Source organism: Triturus cristatus, chromosome 11 (genome assembly GCF_964204655.1).
Source record: "Triturus cristatus chromosome 11, aTriCri1.1, whole genome shotgun sequence".
NCBI lineage: Eukaryota > Metazoa > Chordata > Amphibia > Caudata > Salamandridae > Triturus > Triturus cristatus.
Window position 1 is genome coordinate 753,791,510 of NC_140594.1, and position 16,532 is coordinate 753,808,041.

At 46.8% G+C, this 16,532-nt stretch overlaps 1 protein-coding gene across 1 annotated transcript in view; it reads left to right on the top strand.

Annotated features, from left to right (window-relative positions):
- Positions 1-16,532, top strand: part of AGXT (alanine--glyoxylate aminotransferase) — a 419,131-nt gene that overhangs the window by 384,871 nt on the left and 17,728 nt on the right. The window contains exons 4-5 of the mRNA XM_085634419.1: positions 1,837-1,906; positions 2,213-2,308. Of these exons, the coding sequence (XP_085490545.1) occupies positions 1,837-1,906; positions 2,213-2,308 (166 nt within the window). The remainder of the gene's footprint in view (positions 1-1,836; positions 1,907-2,212; positions 2,309-16,532) is intronic.

Consider the following 16,532-nt stretch of genomic DNA (forward strand, 5'->3'; position numbering starts at 1 on the left):
ATCTAATGCTGAAGGTTTAATGGTAAGGATGATTAATGAGGGGCTAAGGAATGAAGGATTTAAGTGTGAAGACTCGTGTATATTAGGGTGAAGGGCTTGGGGTTTATGTGTGAACAGAGTGGGGTTTATGGATGAACGGTTTATTGGTGAAGGTTTTTTAGGTGAAGAGTTTAGAGGTTAAGGGTCAAGGGTTTAGGAATAAAAAGTTAAGGGGTGAATTGTGAAGTACTTTTGGGTGACAAGAGAAGGATTTAGCTGTTATGTGTGAAGTGATAAGGGTTTAGCTGTGAAAGGTTTTAACTGAAAGGTGAAGGGTTAAGAGGTGAAGGGTCATAGGTTTAGGATGAAAGATTAAGGGGGAAGGGCTATGGGGGAATCATTTACCAGTGAAGGATTAAGTGTAAGGGCGGAAGGGTTAAGTGGTGAATGGTGCAGGGTTTATGGGTGAAGGGCTGAGAGTTAAAGGGTGACTGGTGAAGGGATTTAGAGGTGAAGGGTTTAGACATGAATGGTGAAGGGTTTAGGAAAAAAGAGTGATGATTTAAGGATCAATGGTAATAGGTGCAACAGTGAAGTGTTCGGTAGTGAAATGTTTAGGGGAGGTGGGTGAAACGGTGAGGGCTAAAGGGATAAGAGCTTATGGGTTGAGAATCAGGGGTTTAGAGGTGAAGGGTGAGGGTTTTATACTCCACGGGTTTAAGGGTGAATGTTTTAGCGCTGAAGGGTAAAGGGGTTATAGGGTAATGGTGAAGGGTCTACAGAGGAAGGGTTTAGGGGTAAAAGTTTTAAGTGTGAAGGCTGAAGCATTTAGATGTAGATGGTGGAGGGTTTAGGGGTTAAGGGAGAAAGGGCTAAGGGTGAAGGGACTTTTGGGATTGTGTAAAGGTAACATGATTAAAAATGAAATAAGGGATTTCACAAGAATTTGAAAAAAAATTAGAAACAATGACACAGTGACAAATAGTTAAAATGGTCTTAACCATAGAACAACAATGAAATGGTGATGGAGGAAAAAAATATGAGGCAATAAGAAGCAAAATGCAAGTAAGTAAATGGTGTGTAGTGGATCAAAGTGGATGGGTGTAAGAGAAATGGTAAATTATGAAAGGAGCCTTGAGTGACCATTAAGAAATCAGAAGATGTGGAACGGAAACACCGATGTGGGAAAAGTCGGACAATGGAGATGTGACAGAGACTGGGCAAGAGAGGGGATAGGATTGAGGAGGTAGAGAGAACAGAGGCATGGAGACTGGAAGTAGGAGAGAAAGGACATGGGGACAGTGGATAGGAGGGTGGCTGAAAATGGAAAAGGGGAAGAGGGTGGTGAAGTGTCATGGCATAAAGTATGTGCAGTGAGGATCATGGCAAGAAACTGAAAGCTGAAAGGAAAGAAATGGGATTGGCCAAAGCACATGGAGAAAAGGGATTGGATGGTCGATGATTGGGCGAAGGATACTTGACAAAGGAACCTGGACAATGGGGGAAGTAGAGATACAAGTGCATGGGTGACATTTGTCTTTAATACAGTACTCGATCTCCTCCAAGCTAATGGGTCACAAAATAGACAGTTGACTTCTCTGCAATTTTGAAAAGGATTTGGTGATCAGGGCAATGGGGCGCAAGATGGGCATTTGACTTCGCTCAAAAGTCGGGGATTCTGTGATCAGTGCTAGTGGAAAGAGAGACAAAATAATCACACACCATGCGTACGACTCCAGCATATCATTGTTGTTGTAGCTATCACTACAGAAACAAATCAGAACCACTGTGCATTCCCTTCCATGAGAAGTTCGTTTGAGTAATGATGTATGTGTTTTTACCACACTGTCTTTACAGGTATCACCACACCGGGCCTATTACAAACTTCTTCAGTCTAAGAGAGGGATTGGCAATGCTAGCTGAGCAGGTAAGATGCTTCTGAAAATGTGGTGGAAGGGAGTGCAGAAAATATGTGGGGGTAAAATGGGAGAAGGATTAGGCTAGATTTGTGAAAGAGAATAGGACTGATGAGGAAAAGGAGCAGAAAAGATGGGAGAAAATCCAGTTGATGATAAAGTCGAAATGGGATCAGTATATATTCAGTTTTTGTTTGTGATGCGGAAAATTATTTCAATTTTGGTTTCCTTATATCTCTCACTGATGACCTGTTTTTCTCGATGTCTGAGCTAGTGAACTTCACCATCCCTTTAACCGGCTCCTTTGTCTTTTTAAGGGCCTGGAGAAGTCCTGGAAGCTTCACAAGGAGAACGCGCTTTACCTCTATGAGGGTCTAGAGAAACTGGGCCTGAAGTTGTACGTGAAAGATGAGGTAATATTGGCCAGAGTGGAGGTAAAGAATGAGTTAGAGTGCAGCACATGAACACCTAAAGTGTTGCCTGGAATTCCGAAGAGTTCACTTAGAGCGTACCACTGTAGTCAATGCCGCCATTTCCCGAACTTCCCTTTTAGTGCACGTCTGCACACTATAACATGGTGACTGAGCCTTTGTCCTTGTATTACGCATTTGGATTCTAAATGCATAGCAGTTCTAGGTTGTGACTGTCTTTAATAGAGCTATTTTAAGAAAGAAAGAACGAGACTCCCAGTGAATCGTATGTTGTCATTTTTTTATTAAGCAAGGCTGTTGTACCTTAATACATTCTCCCCAGCGTTCCTGCTGCTCAGCCAGTGTGTGGGGTCATCTAGAATATAGAGAAATATGTACTACTTCCTATTGCGGCCCCTTGCCATTTTATGCATTCTTCCTATAGTATTGTATCCAATGTCATGGGACGGTTTCATCAATCACCATCTTATGTCCTATGATATTTTCTGTTGTAATTTTCATTTTTTATATATGAAGAGGGGAGATGTGTTGTATCTTAATACATCCTCCCCAGCGTTCCATTTCCCTGCTGCTCAGCAAGTATGTGTGTGATCATCTAGAATGTAGAGAGTGTTTGTGGGACGGGAATGTCAGTTGGAGATATGGGCTGAGGAGCACAATGCTGCTCTTGGTAGGGCTTATGTGGTTATGTATAAATGATGGTGCGTAGCCAATTCCTATGGATTAAAGATGAAGGTTTATTAAGCTTGTTGCAAGTAACAGATAACGCCCCACCAGGCGCAGCCTTCTTTTTTCTCAGCCCATTCCTTCAAATGACACTCATCCAACCACAAACACTCTCAACATTCTAATGACCTCACACACTGGCTGAACAGCAGGGACCTAGAACTTTGGGGAGGATGCATAGCAAACAAAACAAGTCACAACACATCTTCCCCTCTTAAGGAAACAATAGAAAATATAAACAAAACAATCAATGAGTCCCATAAATATTCCTTCTCAACAACCATCAAATCAAAAGCACAAAAGATGAGACAATATGGTCAACAGTCCTATGAACATTAGAATACATTGATAATCACATCATGAAAACTTTGCAGGTCTTAGAAAATTAGTAATACCCTTATGTCATTCGCCTCAGCAGGGTGGACCCACACTCACCCTTTCTTCAACACATATCAGTGTGCAAAACATATGCCCCAGTAGCACGCCTCTAACCACACAGGAAGGCCATCACTAGCATAAGGGTGCAATACACATGCCCCTACACTATGCCCTTAACCAAACAGGAAGGACAACAGTAAAAATATCAATGGGTGTCTCACAGCAGGACCAGGGACTACACACCTTCTACTGTATCCACTTTCACAGCAGGACCAAGGACTACATACCCTCTACTGCACTTACACAACACATAGCAGGACCAGGGACCACTTACCCTCTACTGCTGTAATGCTCAGATCTCCCCTGGACCAAGGTATGTACCGTCACTTTCCCAGTGAGGGAATATCAGTTCCAAACTTATGGAATAGAACATATACACAGCACTTCCAAAGGTGGGCAAACGTTCAACACTCCCCCAAAGGCAAGGCAAGAAAACAATATATACACAGCACTTCTCTAGAGCGAAACATACTTTGCACATCACTTGCAAGGAGTAGAACAACTTCCTATAACACAATTACCTGCTAGAAGGGAATTCACCCATCCTTCTACAACAGAATACTTGGCCAAGGAGAGTCCACACCTCCTGCTACAAGGAAAAGACGAATTGGTATATCTGGGATGTATTTATTTGTAAATAGCACCACACAGTAAGCCAAATGCACCTATCATAGCAGACTCTAACATATCAATAGTATGATTGGAACCACAATCAAGGCAAACATATATCTAGAAATATATATATGGATATAAGAATCAGAAAATAAGAAGGAAAGGAGAGAATCAGTAAAGAATCAAGAGACAGTTAGTAGCAGAGACACCTCACCTACTGCTTCATCATTTCACCCCACTTTGCTCAAGGGGAGTCCATTGCTTGAACCGGGTGAAAGCTCAGAGGTGACACCAGCCTCCACTCTTCCGTGACAGCACGTCTGCTCCACGGCGTGAACTTCCACCACGACAGTGTAGGCTCCCCTTTTTAATACAAATTCAAACACAACGAAGCTTCTAGCAAGCCTCGCCCCCTCGTTCTCATGAGAGCCCGTACCAGCCTGCTCCAAGGCCACTGCATCGGTTGATCAGGCCTTTGCTATGGCTCCAAGATAGACCATGTACATTCCTCTGATAAGAACCAGTTCTCTCTAGTCAGTAAAGTGTGAAAAACAGGAGGAAAGCAAAACATGCCCTCCCCACCTTTGCAGCTGGAGTTAGTTAAGCCATGCACACAAAGGCCCAAAGCAAGATGGAATCAGAAAAGCAAGGATGACATGAAACCATGTCAAAGGCAATAGTCAGCACTGCCATAAAGCAAGGTAAAGTCAGAAAACAAAATGACATTAGACCACGTCAAAGCCAATAGGTCAAAGTCATAATTCACCTAACGCAAATAACATTATACACTTAATCCCTCAGTAGCCAACATTGAGCACATGTGGGCACCATCACCCACAACACTGCACCTCAACATCCCATACCTTCTATTCTTGGCAAGACTATTCTACTAAAAGACAGCAAGATACAGGACAGAAGAGAAGCAGGCATATGCAAACCCATCCTACATTAAGGCTAGGGTAACATAACACACTTAAAATCAGTTAACATGGTGGTGGTTGAGGGTCATCATAGGGTGTCAGACCACAAAAGAGACTCATTCACTACAACTGCACCTACACAACTCACGGTAGGACCTGTTACTACGTACCCTCTACTGCTTCCATACAACTAATGGCAGAGAACCAGGGATGTCATGCCCTCAACTGCATTGGGGTGTTACAACGTACCCCCCTACACCTTTAATCCCGTAGAGAGGGTGGTCAACTTTGCAGGGTTTTTTCAAAAATATTCATGGGACAAAAGTTGTTTTTCAGATGTATACAGAAAAACATGACAGCAAATGAATCTAATCCTTCTCTTCTTTGGCTGTTGACAGTTTTTTCAAAGGCATGGTGTGCATCATATTTTCCTAGTCATGTCTGTTTGCTAGAGATAAGTCTCACAGGTTTAAATGGAGTTTAGTTCCTTCTTTTCACGCTATATTGTGAGAAAGGAATACATTTCCTCCTTTCAGAAGCTCTCTTTATTTGCCTTTGCGTTTACAATTGGTCAAAATCTTTGCGTTTCGCATGTAGCATAGACAGATGTTGATTGCATCTGTTAATCTGATCAAATAAAATCTACTCACAAGTGACGAAGTCATACTTCTGGTACTGAACATTTACCAGAATCCATTTCTAACTTTTCAGTTATTTTTTGGGGGTATTTTTTTTATTTCATTGAATGAAAACAACAATAATTGTGACATAAATTCATGATGTGCAAAATGTATCTGTTTATCCCTCCTCCCCAGTCCCCACATATTGACATACACTGCAGAATCTCACTTACACATCAAACCTATCCCACACATACAGCAACTACAGGTGCAGCGAACCATCACAAGGGAGCAAAGAAAATCTAGTGTGGCAGCCGGCACAGGACCATCAGCCATAACATCAACACAAGTATCTCTAGACTGCACCATTGTGTTAAAAGTTATTAGATCCTGCACTCTGAGTGGGGGAAGATGCTTGCGACAGAAAGTAGGTACGCCGACGGAGCCATATATCCTAGGCCGTAAAGCAGAAGGGAAAAGTTCGGCACACCAGGTTAGTTGTTCATTACAGTATATTGAATCCATAAACCAGCTCTTAAATGTAGGCGCTCATCCTCAGCCTCATCGGCAGACAACCCAGCAGTAAGCCCAGAGCCAAGTATCCAGGCCCGGCTCCAGGAATTTTTATTTGGGTGGGCCAAGGGTGCATTTGGGTGGGCCACTGCGGGCTCGATTTGTCGCATATATGTCTGGGCAGGCCTGCTTCAGGGCCCTCCTTTATCTCTTCTTATTCTTACAAGGCCAAGTAAAACGCACTCTTTTGCAAATCTCTTTCTAAATATTATCACTCTCAAAAAGTGTTTTTTCCATGTAATGTCCCTTTAATGGGAAGAGGAGGTTTCTGAGGTGGGAGTATCAGGCAAGTGACACTACTCAGGCTCCCTCTGTGCGAGTCTTCAGGGAGAATCCCTCTTCATTACTACCTCCACCTGACCCCGGACTCTGCAACGCACTCCCTTACAGGCTCCCTCTGTGCAAGCCTTCAGGGAGAATCCCTCTTCATTACTACCTCCACCTGACCCCGGACTCTGCAACGCACTCCCTTACAGGCTCCCTCTGTGCGAGCCTTCAGGGAGAATCCCTCTTCATTACTACCTCCACCTGACCCCGGACTCTGCAGCGCACTCCCTTACAGGCTCCCTCTGTGCGAGCCTTCAGGGAGAATCCCTCTTCATTACTACCTCCACCTGACCCCGGACTCTGCAACGCACTCCCTTACAGGCTCCCTCTGTGCGAGCCTTCAGGGAGAATCCCTCTTCATTACTACCTCCACCTGACCCCGGACTCTGCAACGCACTCCCTTACAGGCTCCCTCTGTGCGAGCCTTCAGGGAGAATCCCTCTTCATTACTACCTCCACCTGACCCCGGACTCTGCAACGCACTCCCTTACAGGCTTGATTATCCACTACTCCTCTCCAGTGCACCTTATCTCACAGCTGACCTTGGGCCCCAGCCCCATATCAGGCACCGTCGGGCTCCACTTTCATTTTTTCCCAGTAAAAACATTAGTAAAATCACTTTCAAACTTAAAACATTGAATATAGCAGTAACTATAATTAGCACGCACTTTAAAGTATGTTCCACAGTAGCCCTTATGACCCGACTGCTAATTAAATAAACAAAAACAGAAAGGCCATGACAGGGCCGACTTTAGCGCTGATGCGAAAGTCTTTTTTGGCGCTGCACCAATAACCTCTTTCTCCGTAAATAACCTTTACTACCACCTTCCAACAGTGCCCCTCATCGCTCCATAGCCCCTCTCCCTATTGACCTCCTCTTCGGATTCCCTCACTGCCACCCTCCAACAGTGCCCCTCATCTTTACGTAGCCCCTCTCTAATAGGCATTTCATCTGTTGTATAGCACTACTCATATCAGTGTAGTGTGTGTCAGTACTTTACACCATGCACACATTATACAGAGAGAGACAATGAATCATACAAGTATGCAAATCAGTCTACAGGGAATGTCACATAAGCCAATGAGGATTACAAGGTGTAGGAATCACATGACATCCGTACTGGTGGGCAGTATATTTTAAGAGGGTTTGGTCTGGGGAAACACAAACTCGGGATTTAAAGAGTATTTCACGGGGTCAGCTTTACTGATAAAAATGTATATCTGCCCAAACATACTCATTTTATCAACATTAGAATAGTGAAAGACTGAGGAAGTTCTAACTATATCACAAAAAAAGAAAGCGGAGTTCTAACTATACCATTCATGTTTGTATGCAGCTCTTTGATGACAGTTCATTGGCCACTGTCCTTTGTTAGGATTGTAACTTCTGAACTGCAAGTAGCACAAGGATCTCTGTGACAACGGTAGTAACCCACTGAGATTCCACATAAAATACAGTTCATCTGCATTTAAAAACTACTAACAGACAAATGATTCCTCTCCAGCAGCATCATTTATCTTCAGCGTTATCTGGGCATCTTTTATTGTCTTATTGTTGTCCTGCATCGGCCATGATAATGATAAAAACTGTTTAAATGAAGCACACACGAAGTATGTGTCCTGCTGGGCCTGTGCATATTTTAAAAAGAAAAACAAATAGTAACACATTATCTTACCTACTCCATTAGTCAAACTGTGTGTCACAGCCTGATGTGATAAGCAGCTGCAGGGGTCAGGAAAGGTGAATAGGAAAAAATAAACTTATTTTCTCCTGCGCTGCATGGAAAAAGAAATATCCACGCAGCAGAACATTGTCGCCTTTGCCATGTGGAGATGAAGGGGTGAAAAAATAAACAAAGCCTCGTTAACATGTAAATGGTCTTCTGAAGAGCTGTGAAGTACTGGGGTGCAGCTGCGATAATCTCTAAAACTGTCTGTGTGTGTGTGTGAGCGCCCGGGAAGCTGTCTCGGCCCGGGCTGACACACACGACGTGTGCTTTGCGCGCCTGCCTTCAAGCCCTCTCTGCGAGGGCCAAGGCTCATGATTGGGTGGCCCTGGCCCACCCGGCCCACCCTCTAGAACCGGGCTGCAAGTATCTCCTATATGCAGCGTCCAAGTCGTAGGCGTGCACAAGAAGGGCCATGAGGGGAGTCAGCAGAAGTTCTTCCTCTATCATAATAGAGAAAGCAGCTTCCACCTCCTGCCAATAGGATTGTTGCGGGCCACAAAACCAAGCCAGCTAAAGAAAATCTGAGTCCAACCATCCTGCACCTGGCACAGCAATCGTCTGGTCTGAGACCGAATTTATGCCGTTTTACGGGAGTGTGGAATTCAATATGAAGGAACTTGTAATGAATAATTCTGAGTCTACTACTGGATGCTATCTGCACTGTCTGTGCGCAGCAATAGTACCACTCCTCATCAGGGAGTGCCCTACGAAGCTCTATCCCCCATTCTTGCCATGCCTGCCTCCGATAGCCTGGAGATTCTGCGTGTGCTGAATGATACAATGAAGAGACCAGTTGGCAAGTGCTAGTGGCTTGAAGCATGTTATGAAGTGTGACGAATGTAGGGGTTTCCACCTAAAAGTCTGCTACAGCCGCCTTGGAATTGCATTTTAAGCAGATATACAAGAATATATCCATGGGAGACACAGGCACGGCTCCTGAATAATTGGCCTGTGTAATAAAGTGCCCGTCACGATATAGACCCCCCCAATGAGTAAAGACTCCCATTTTAAGCTGGAGCCTGTACAGGGTTTCATGTGTGACTGGAAGCAAGGGGTGATATCCAGTGGAAGCAGAGAATATAAAATCCTCTTACCCACTTTGAGGCACATCTGTGACACGCACCCGTAGTGAACGCCAGCATAGACGAGGCAGTCGATGGATAACTGGAGTGTGCACCCATGAAGAAAGCAGGAGGAATTGGTCCCATATATCCTTGTTTTACAACCAAAAGTGGCCGCAGTAGCGGCCCGTCCTCTGCCAAAGTGGGGAGCGGGCCGGGCCAGAGGAGGGAGGTGGGAGGTGGGGAGGGACTGGGGGGCAAAAAAGAAAATAAACTCACTTTGCCGCCGCCGTCTCCCGCGAATCGTCTCATCCTTCTTCTGGTCCAGGGCACAGGCTCCCGGCCTGCCCTGCAGAGAATCAGCTTCAGGATTGGACGGAGCACTGGCAACTTGCGGTCCCAGGCAGACTGGGAGCCTGTGCCTGCTCTCTCCAGCCACAGCAACGCAGCTGGGACTGGAGAGAGCTTTTTATTCATTTATTTATTTATTTATGTAATGCATTTTTATATAGCGCAGACTTTACCTAAAGGTGTCAAAGCGCTTCACAGTAGAACCAAGTACTTACATGAAGAGAAAAATAACATATTTCACGTTACAGAAACAAACGAGAAACAAGAAAAGGTAAAATAAAACAATGGATAGCAGTCACACAAAAAAATAACACAATAGGATGAAGATTGTACAGGCATAGATAACAAACTTATAATAATGAAAGAACTTTTGAGGGACATGAAAGGGAGCGTATTAGTTCTGGAAGTGTCTTTGGAAGAGAAGAGATTTGAGGTCAGTTTTGAAGGTCCGGGTAGAGGAGGTGGTACGGAGTAGTGGAGGAAGCGAGTTCCAGATTCTCACTGCATTGCCTGAGAAGGATTGAGCCATTGATCTTTCCCTTTTGAAAGTTGGGGGTTCAAGCCGTAAATTTTCCGCATTACGAGACGGTCTTGAGCCTCCAGAGATTTTCAGATTATTCGCCAGGTATCGAGGGGAGGAATTGTGCAAGGCTTTGTGGGTGATACAGGCAATCTTGTAGATTGATCTTGCCTCGATGGGAAGCCATCGAAGTGAAGACAAAATGGGTGTGATGTGGTCACTTCTTTTGGCCCCAAATATAGAAGAAGCCACTGAATGGAGAATGGATTTAAGAGGGGAAAGGTGGGATTTGGGGAGGCCAGCAAGAAGAGAATTGCAATAGTCCGATTTAGAGAGAACCAGAGATTGGACCAAGGTTTTTAGGTCTTGCTCCGGAAAGAAACGTCTAATCCTCCAGAGGAGGCGCAGTTGGTATCGTGCATTCTTTGCAATGGAATTGATGTGGGAGAGTAGATTGAGCATTTTGTCAAGTATGACACCAAGGTATTTTGTGCTCTTGACAACGATAGGTTTATTGTTTAGTAAATCCAGCTGATCCATCCAAGAATGAACAGGAGGAGAAGAGAGTGAGGTAGAGAGGAGGAGGAATTCAGTTTTGGAAGGATTTAGAATGAGTTGATGAGCTAACATCCAGTTTTGAATAGAGTTGAGAGTAGAGTTGAAGATTGAGATATCGTGTGCGGAAGACACCTTAAGGTAGATTTGAGAGTCATCCGCATAGAGATGGTAAAGGATCCCAGATTTACTTAGGAGATTTCCCAATGGTTCCAAATAGAGATTGAACAAAGTGGGTGCAAGGATAGAATCTTGAGGGATGCCTTGACCTACCGCCAATGAAGACGAAAGACTGTTCGCTATTTTGATCATTTGGGATCTGTCCGAGAGAAATGAGGAAAACCATTTAAGCACTGGGCCTTCCAAACCCATTCTCTGTTGAATAGTGTTAAGGAGAGTGTTGTGATTAACAGTCTCAAAGGCTGCAGAAAGGTCTAGAAGAATAAGAAGACAAGACTCCCCTGAATCAAGTATAAGCAGCGCATCGTCGATCACTTGCAGCAGGGCTGTTTCAGTGCTGCAGTGTTGAATGAAACCAGACTGGAAATTGTCAAGAAGATTATTATCCTTAATATGTAGGTAAAGTTATTTCGCTACACATCTTTCTGTGATTTTCGCAAGAAAATGGAGGTTAGTGATGGGGCGGAAGTTGTTGAGGTTGTTCGCATCAGTGGAGGGTTTTTAAGAAGTGGGGTAACCTGTCCTGTTTTAAGGGCAACAGGAAGGGAGCCTTGGCTGAGGAAGAGGGGTTAACCAGACTGGTCCAATAGGAAAGAGTATGGGTGTAGAAATCACTGGGCATGAGGGGTTTAGCCGGCCTGAGACGGCTGGCCAAATACCTCATGTGCAGTGAAGGGAGTGCCCACCACCCGTTTTATTATCGTTTTATTTACTGCTGGTGGCAGGGGGGCAGCACTCCTCCGCCCTAATTGAGCAGCCGCCCCTGAAAGGGGGAAAAATGGGTTTGGACGGTACCAGTGAATAGCATGGTGGGCGTGAGTGCACAGATAAAGCTCCGTATCCAGTGCGTCAAATCCCCCTTCCTGAAAAGGTAATGTGAGGGTGCCCATTGTATGTGGGGCTGCTTCCTTGCCCATGCTAGTTGAATTTACTGTGTTGTTAGTGTGTGGAAGAAGGATTGAGTTAACAGGACAGGTATTTTCAGAAAGAAGTACATTAGCTTAGGCAAGAGCACCATCTTCATTAAGGAGACAAGCCCTGCTTGCAACAATGGGAGAGATAACCAGCAGGTAATTTGATCAGTGACTATGGAAAGCGCCTTGAGGTAGCATATTTACCACGGAAATGGCTTTCTCTAGTGGCCACATCATGATATTCAGACAGCACAGATTTAAATTGTTGGGCTAACAGAGGGTCCGCAGCGGCGGCTTCTAAATTCTTAAGGTCTTTCTCCAACCTGGATAGATGATCCCTGAGTGAGCGCATCACTCCCATCTCACTCTTAGCAGGGCACAACCCTCTTATGGGGACCTTAAAGGCCCCCAAAACTGTGCCAACCAGCTGCACTTTTCCTTCATTATGTTCAAAGAACTCGGAGATGTCCTGCCCAAGCTCCTCCTTAAATTGGTGGTCTAGCAGCATGAGTGGGAAGAGGCACCAATTAGCACCTAAAGGGCTTGTGTGTGGGTGGACAGTATAAGCATAATGAGAGAATGAAAGAGAGGAAGTTGAACTAGGCCTCTCCAAACAGGGAGGATGTGCCAAGTGGCAATCTCAGAGACAAGCTGAGGGTGCAGGGAGAAACTACTAAGTTGCAGGGTTGATCCATCTCACGGCCTGAAAATTTTGGATGCGTGCCCAGGTCATGTACATGGACTCTAGCCCAGTCCAATGTATGGTGAAGCAGTGCAGGGCGAAAAAGCCAAGTGTGCCTCTTCAGGGTCACAGGCAGGATGGTTACGTTAAAATTCTGATACTTGTTGGGGAGTGGTGCAGAAATTATCCTTGCCATGCACGGTGATCTAAACTCGAGCTGGGTAAAGCATAGTGAAGGGGATGGCAGCCTGTCAGAGCTTTTGTTTGACCAGAATGAATTTACAGCGCGCCACTTGAACCAACACCATAAAGTCTGGGAACAGATTGATGAACAGAGTGATTCATGGCCATTAAAGTTCAGAGTGTGTTTCTCCAAAGCCATCCGAAGAGCAGTGTCGCGATCGCGGAGACGGGCAACAATCAGGTGCGCTGGGGCCCCTGGCTGAGGTCGAGCATTCAAGGTACAATGCGCACGCTTTACGATGAGAAGATGTAAAAAAGAATCTGCTTCAAATAGGGTTATTAGCATTTTCTCCACATAGTCCTCTAATTTACCCTTTTTTATGGATTCAGGCACTCCCAAGATGTGAAGATTATTCCAGCAGAAGTGCGCTTCGAAACCCGAATTTTTAGCTGCTATCACCTTTGAAGACTTTCGCCACAGGAATACAGAGTGTCATTGACCATAGAGATGTGCTGCTCGGCCTCCTGGAGGCGACCATCATATTCATCTACTTTGAGAGTAATGGCGTCCATCCCGATACTCATGGAATCCATTGTGGTTTCACCTGAAGTCAGGCTTACTTGCATCGCCAGCAGCAGGATCTTCACATCTGCCAAGCCCGAATACTCCTCCGAAAATGGGCCAGCCACATCAAGCGCCTCAGACACAGCCTCAACCACCCTCTAGGCCCGGTGGGAGTCGTAGTATAGTTTGGACAGATTTACCCATAGTGACGTTATCTACACCGCAGGAGAAGGCTCTGTCAGAGAAAGGCGTTGTGCAAGAAACCGCAAGAAGCATGGCACACCACTGCTAGCAGCCCAAGAGTCACAGTTCAGCATTAATAATGACCAGGTATGGTTAGGGTGACCAACCGTCCATAAATTGCACGGACCGTTCGTCATTTTGATGGGATGTCCGTTGTCCGTAATCATTCCTTTTATGGACACCTTTTGTCCATAATTTTGGACATTAATTACAGCGGTCCCTGCGAGAAGCCCCAAGAGATTAAAAGTTCTCAGGGGCCAGCTCGCACTTCTCTGCTGAACTCCAGAGGCTGCAGCAGCCCCTCCCTGAGCTCGCACAGACTGTGGGCAGGCGCATTGTCATTCAGATTGAGGCACATTATCCACTTTCGAATGACAATGCGCCCGCCGCCTGCCTTTAGCATATCATGTGCAAGTGAGATCGTAGTTAGTGATTACAGAGGAGCTTTCCCCAAACAGCGTACTGTGGGGAATTTGCCACCTTGTGTAATTTGTCAATGCTGTAGACAGAGTGAACAGGGCAGGAGCAGTGACGGGACAGAAGAGGCGATAGGAAAGGAGAGGTGATGGGACAGGAGTGGTGACCAGGCAGGAGAAGTAACGGGCAGCAGAAGTGATGGGGCAGAAGAAGTGAGTGGGCAGGAGAAGTGACAGGGTAGGAGAAGTGACGGGTCAGAAGCAGTGAGGGGATAGGAGAGGCGACAGGAAAGGAGAGGTGACGGGGCAAGAGAAGTGACTGGGCAGGAGAAGTGATGGGGCAGGAGAAGTGATTAGGCATGAGCAGGAGCGGTAACCGGGCAGGAGCAGTGAACGGATAGGAGCAGTGAACGGATAGGAGCAGTGAATGGGGCAGGAGAAGTGATGGGACAGGAGAAGTGATGGATCAGGAGCAGTGATCGGGCATGAGCAGGACTGCTGACCGGACAGGAGCAGTGAACGGGCAGGAGCGGTGACGGGGCAGGAAAAGTGACAGGGCAGGAGCAGTGATGGGGCAGGAGAAGTGATGGGGCAGGAGCACTGACAGGGCAGGAGAGGCAACAGGAAAGGAGAGGTGACCGGGCAGGAGTGGTGACCGGGCAGGAGTGGTGACCGGGCAGGAGTGGTGACCGGGCAGGAGTGGTGACCGGGCGGGAGTGGTGACCGGGCAGGAGAGGTGACCGGGCGGTAGAGGTGACGGGGTAGGAGAAGTGACGAAGCAGGAGAAGTGACGAAGCAGAAGAAGTGACGGGGCAGGAACGGTGATTAGGCAGGAGCAGTAACCAGGCGGGAGCGGTGAAAGGACAGGAGTGGTGAACGGGGCAGGACCGGTGAACAGGGCAGGAGCAGTGAACGGGGCAGGAGCAGTGAACGGGGAAGGAGCAGTGAATGGGGCAGGAGCAGTGAACAGGGCAGGAGCAGTGACGGGGCAGGAGAGGTGACGGGGAAGGAGAGGCGACGGGGATGGAGAGGTGACCGGACAGGAGAAGTGAGAGGGCAGGGAAAGTGACAAGGCAGGAGTGGTGATCGAGCATGAGCAGGAGTACTGACTGAACAGGAGCAGTGAAAGGGCAGAAGCTGTAACAGGCAGGATCGGTGACTGGGCAGGAGAAGTGATGGGGCAGGAGAAGTGACGGGGCAGGAGAAGTGACAGGGCAGGAGAAGTGACGGGGCAGGAGCAGTGATTAGGCATGAGCAGGAGTGGTGAACGGGTAGGAGCAGTGAACGGGCAGGAGTAGATAACAAGCAGGAGCGGTGAACGGGCAGGAGCAGTGAACGGGCAGGAGCAGTGAACGGGGCAGGAGCAGTGAACGGGGCAGGAGCAGTGAACGGGGCAGGAGCAGTGACCGGGCAGGAGAAGTGACTGACAGGTCACGTGATGGGCAGGAGAGGTGTCGGGGCAGGAGAGGTGACGGGGCAGGAGAAGTGATGGGGCAGGAGCGGTGATAAGGCATGAGCAGGAGCGGTAACCGGACAGGAGCAGTGAACGGGGCAGGAGCAGTGAACGGGCCTGGAGCAGAGACGGGACAGAAGAAGCAACAGGGTAGGAGAGGCAACAGGGTAGGAGAGGCGACAGGGCAGGAGAGGCGACAGGGCAGGAGAAGTGACGGGCAGGAGTGGTGATGGGGCAGGAGAGGTGACAGGGCAGAAACAGTGATTAAGCAGGAGAGTGAACGGGGCAGGAGCAGTGACGGGGCAGGGAAAATGACAGGGAGGGAGCGGTGATGGGGTAGGAGAAGTGACAGGGCAGGAGAAGTGACTTTTACTTATGTTCCTTGCCTATTTAGTTATATACTATTGCATGACATCCACTGATGTGTCTGCAAAGCATAACTGTTGCCCCGAATTTTTGTCCTGAATTTTGACCCCCTGTCCTGAATTTTTGTCCTGAATTTTGACCCCTTGTCCTGAATTTTTACACTCACCATCCTGAATTTGCGCCCATGCGAGTTGGTCACAACGTTTTCAGGTCAAGGGTGAGTCTAACGCCGTAACCAGCCCGGCCCGCACTCTTCAGGGAGTAGGCATACTCCCGTGAGGCTCGAGGCCGGCCGTGCTGTGTAGAAGTTCAGGCCCTTCTATAACCTGATGGTACAGCGCTGGTAGTGATGGAAAGCGGCAGAGGCTAGCGTGAGGCCACTGCATCCCAGACGGACTTATCTCATGTGTACAGCCTCTCCCGGTGGGCATGGGCGGTGTACTGCACCTTCCATAGAAGAAGGCTGAACCGCAGTCCGCTCTCTGCCCTATCACTCTAACCGCTTTTTTTTAAGGGGAGTGGCATCCTCTGCTGCCATGTGTGTCCATTTTGCGCACCGGCTCTTTGGCGCCTTGCCATCCCATATGTTTCATTCAAAGGAAAAATTTTATTTCTTGCTTCACATTCCTTACTGGGTAACATTTTTTTGTAAACTTATATAGCACACACTTGATCCAGGGGCAGTAGGGCATTTTGTGTTTTACATGAGCATCATATTACATTATACAAAGTCAAAATCCTTTTTTTCTCTTATCTTTTAGGCACATACAT